At 35.1% G+C, this 5,058-nt stretch overlaps 1 protein-coding gene across 1 annotated transcript in view; it reads right to left on the bottom strand.

Moving 5' to 3' along the window:
• Positions 1-5,058, bottom strand: part of LOC107592071 (probable phospholipid-transporting ATPase IIB) — a 45,336-nt gene that overhangs the window by 2,926 nt on the left and 37,352 nt on the right. Inside the window, exons 24-25 of the mRNA XM_016281432.1 lie at positions 4,345-4,402; positions 818-1,021 (exon numbers count right to left, since the gene is read on the bottom strand). Coding sequence (XP_016136918.1) covers positions 818-1,021; positions 4,345-4,402 — 262 coding nt within the window. The remainder of the gene's footprint in view (positions 1-817; positions 1,022-4,344; positions 4,403-5,058) is intronic.

The following is a 5,058-nucleotide window of genomic DNA, read 5'->3' as shown; positions in this document are numbered from 1 at the left end:
AGAGAGAGAGAGAGAGAGAGAGAGAGAGAGAGAGAGATCAAAATCAAATAATTCTTGAATTCATTTATTATATAGCCAGACAGAAAGGCAGATTAAACAATAAAGAGATAGATAAATAGATAGATAGTAGTGCTGTCAAACAATTAATCGCATCCAAAATAAGGTTGTTTACTTTTGTTTGTATTTATATATACATAATAAATATACACAGTACACACACACATATTATGTAAACAAAAACTTTTATTTTGGATGCGATTAATCACGATTAATCGTTTGACAGCACAGATAGATAGATAGATAGATCGATAGATATAGTTAAAAATCAAACAATTATTTAATTAATTATATAGTAAACAGATAAAAACGACAGTGATAGAACAATACAACCATAGAATGATAGACAGAAAGAACAATGGATATAATGCTAGATAGAACAATAGATAAATAGATATAAATGTTTTCTATCTATCTATCTATCTATCTATATTTTTGATTTGTTTACATTCAAATGAATAAAATATAAATTAAACCAAAAAAAGTGTCAAATTTAAGAACAGATATGCAATTAATAAACTAAAAATTCATATTAAAAATAACAAACAATAAATGAATGAATAAACAAATAAATAAATAATAAATGGGTAGGTAGAAAGGTAGATAAATAATATTCAAAAAAGTATATGCAACTACAAAAATTTATTAATATATAAATAAGTAAATTAATAAATGAAATAAAACAGAATTAAATTACATTAAAAATGAAATAAAAATATAAAATAAGAATGTCCAAAAAATGCCTTTTGTCGGTTCTTACCAAAGTATTCGTTCAGGAAGGCGAGGGAAGCGAGGTAGCAGCCAAGACTGATAAGTTCGGCTACAACCATGAGCCAGTGCCAGGTGCGGACCGTCAGCGCCACCATCAGCAGCTCCGTCAGGATCAGAGCAGTGAAGGAGATCGCTACCACATGCACAAACTCCTGATCGAACAGCACCAGGGCCCCGTACATCAGGATGCCCCCTGGTGGACAAACAGGAGAAACGTTTGAGATGAACCACCAAGGACTGAGATAAAGCTGTCAGTTTAGTGTTATAATGAGTATAAACACATGTGCCTGAAACACATTAGTAGTTAACAAATTAAACAGGGGAACAACTAACGATAAAAAAACAGATCCGCTAGGGTCATTTAGACTGCAAGACCTGACAAATCCATAAGGTTTACTGATGTCCATCTAGAATGAGTTTCTTCTGTGATTTCTTGACCCTCGCTCACAGTCTGATCCCCATTCACACATGAGCGTGTTGAGCTCTGACCTCTGTTCACGAAGCACCACGCTCACTCGGCTCCTCAGCCTACTGTAACCGTCTCTGCTTTCATTTTAATCATAAACGCCAGCGCAATCCAGCCTAATGGCCTCTAACTGATCACATAATTGCCTCTCTTCATACAGCGAACATTCCTCGGGGTTACTCTCTGGACTAAATGAAATCTTTGCTCATATTTCCCTGTTGTTCTTGTCTCGCTGTATTAAGGTTTAATTAAAAAGCAGGAGCTGTCAGACGGGGATACTGATCTCTCTTGCTCACTGCGCGGATCGATTTACAGTGCGGATAAGGCAGCCGTGTGAGAGCTGGCGATGGTCCGAAAATCACATTCATGAAAAGAGCTCCACTGAATTCACAAGAGACAAGTTACATTCCGCTTCAATGTTTACTTCTTTGATGAAACGTTCAGAGTTTATTTGTAGAGAACATCTGTTTATGGTTAGTTTATAGATGTCATGTTATCTCAGATTGGATTGGTTTTTTTCACGTTTACATTTCCCTTACGTTTGTTCAGTAAATTTTTACTTTAGACAATCCCTCTGGATCAACCGAGGCACAATGGTAACTCGTGAATCACTCCTCCTGAGCTTCCAACCGAATTCTAAAAGATGTGTCTAAGCCTTTTTAAAAAATATTTTCTGCAGTATTACACCAGCATAATATACAGAGAAAACTACAAAATCTGTTTTTACTATAAAAAGAGGTTAGCTGGTTGGCTGGCTGCTAAAAAATAAATATTATTTTTGCCATTCCATTTGATAAATATCGGGTTACAGAAATGACACCATTTACCATTAACCATCAGGTTAGTTACATTTTACCTGATTGTTTCAATTCTAATGCAATTATTTACTAAACTGTGTGATGCATTATACAAATCAGAAATTTGTTCTGATTTGTTCATGTTTTTTTAAAGAAGTCTCTTACCTTCACCAAGACTGCAGTTATTTAATTAAAAAAATACAGTAAAAACAATATTATAAATATTATTACAATTTAAAAAGACAGTTTTCTATTTTATATATTTTAATATATAATTTATTCCTGTGATGGCAAAGCTAAATTTGAAAGCAGCCATTACTCCAGTCTTAAGTGTCACATGATCATTCAGAAATCATTCTAATATGCTGCTTTGGTGGTCAAGAAAGATTTCTTATTATAAATGCTGAGAACAGTTGTGCTGCTTCATATTTTTGTGGGAATACATAAATTTTTTCTATTGATAAATAGATGGAAAATTTTTTTATAAAAAAAATAGATTAAAATATTAGAACTGAATCCGGAATTAAAATGTACTGTCATTTTTGATGAGTTTAATGCATCCGTGTTGAATAGAAGCATACATTTCTTAAAAAAACTAAATAAATAGCAGGGTATATACAGGAATAATGGAGTTAAATTTAATATCTTTTAAGACCTTTTTTAACACTCTTTCCATACATATTAAGACCTCATCGCCACTCCAAGTTTTAACTGGTTACATCAGCGACACTTTAAATTACATTTACTATATATTGATTGTAAGATAGCACAACTAAACAGACTTACTTTATGATAACTCCTTATCAATACAACATAATTCAGAAGGGGGGGGGAACGAAGCACAAGAGAATTAATTGAGTGACTAACCAATGCAACCCAAGAAACAAGAATTAGACTAATAAACAAAACAACTGACAAAACTTGCTGAGGAGGGAAAATAAAAATAAAGCTCTCCGAGCTTACGGGGTATACTCATACAGTATATTCAAAAGATGTATTTGTCACATTAACTCTTATAACTGTCTGCAAACCATAGCTGTTTTGTGGAACACTTCTCATGACAAACATCTGACTAATCAGACAGTTTACCTTAAATTGTTTCAGTACAAGCATTTCAACCAAATCTAATTTATGCAATATTTCAAATCTTTAACCCACTGGGGAAAATCAACCCATGGCAACAGTTTAAAAGCAGCCCAATTTCGTGGAAAAAAACAACAACAACCCTGCATCCAACACGAGCTGCAAAAGTCAGATTTGACTGATCACAGGTCAAAAGTAAGCATATTTAGTTTTTAAACCTCCATTTAAACTTAAAAATTCTGTGGCTCTATGTGTGGTTCCATGTCAGTTTTTTGCACTGACATAAAGTCACATTAGGGTTGTGCCGATAGACATAGAGATAGTATCGTGTATCGACGATAGTCAGAGATATCGACGATAGCAGACATCTTTGTCGATATTCAAGACGATATTAGGCTCAATCTACTATTAATGTATAAAATAATAATAATAATTATTAGGCGGCCTATTATAATTTGGCTATTATTATCAAATTGCCCCGCTTTTTACCCCGGAGTGCTGTATGACAGATGTAACGTTATCCGTTTAATTTAAATGTACTCCAAATATATGAACTTACCTGTTTTAAATACTTTATATTTAACGTGTTCATTTATGTCCAATATTTAGTGTTTAACTGCTGGTCTTTAAAATAAATCTACTTTTGATTTTCACTGTTGACTGATTTTGCAGACCTTTTGGACTGATATCTTCCATGCGTCGATGCGGCAAACTTGTCAAAGGACGCGCGGTCCTAAAAGCGATGTACGACTGTTTTATCCGAATATATATATATATATGAACTAGCTGTTTTAGATATTTTTGTATTTAACATGTTAGTTTATCAGTATGTTTGAAAGTATATTATTTAGATTCGTGGTGCTTCCATAGGCTCCCTCTCTCTCGCACGCACGTGTGTGCTGTTTAAAGCACAAAATAGTTATGAAATAGCCTATGACAAGTACAGAGAGTCTCTCTCTTGCCCCCATGATAATATCGTCTATCGGCGATCTCACGGACTGGCAATATAACACTAAGTCACATTTTCAAATTCAGTGCAGCTAGATCACCCCCCCCCCCCCCCCACCCCCCCCCCCCCCCCCCAAAAAAAAATCTTTGATGAGCGTAAAGGCTATTTGTGAGTTGCAGTTTACAGTCATACAAAAATATAAAACATCACTCTTCATTTACCTTGATATACACTTATCAAAACCCAGATCAGGAAGGTCTTAAAGGACAGGGAGCGACCCTAGTGGAGGGAAAACCAAAGTCAGCATCACTGTCATACAGCAAACAAACTCATGCCTTCATTCCTGTAACTTATATCAAGTGTATCATGCAGATACTTGAGCTGATGGTTAACTCTGATCAGAGCATGTGAGCGGAGCGGTAATATTTCCTTAAGAGCGCGGAGCGCCTTTCTGAAGATTCCGCTCCGCTTGCTCAATACGCTCAGTGCCGCTCGCTCAACCCAGAATGCCGTTTGGTGATTTGCTTGTTCGAGATCGAGAATCTGTAGAGATCGAGAATAGTAGAGCAGTTATGAAGTTCAGATATTGTTTCAACGAAGTTGCAAGCCTTATACATAAATGTAAAGTAAAAATCAAAGTTAAGAATGAGCAGGGAGAAGAAACTGAGAGGGAGTGCGGGGAGACTGTTAAAGTTAGTACAGGTTCATATTGATTACAGAAAGCATGAAGATGTATGCAAACATGGTGCAGCAAAAGGTGAGCTAGTTACATACCATAATAAATGAATAAACAGGTAGGCTAAGGTTATATTCGGTTGTATGGAGCCCCGATCATGACATGCAGACAAAATCACGTCCACAAATTTAGAATAGGCTAGTTCTCTTTTATGCTAGGACTACATTATGGCCACGAATTAAGAATTCATTTTTTCGTT

The sequence above is a fragment of the Sinocyclocheilus grahami genome, unplaced genomic scaffold (genome assembly GCF_001515645.1).
Source record: "Sinocyclocheilus grahami isolate Dianchi unplaced genomic scaffold, SAMN03320097.WGS_v1.1 scaffold149.1, whole genome shotgun sequence".
NCBI lineage: Eukaryota > Metazoa > Chordata > Actinopteri > Cypriniformes > Cyprinidae > Sinocyclocheilus > Sinocyclocheilus grahami.
The sequence above is the reverse complement of the archived record's forward strand: the minus strand, read 5'-3'. Positions and strand labels throughout refer to the sequence as shown.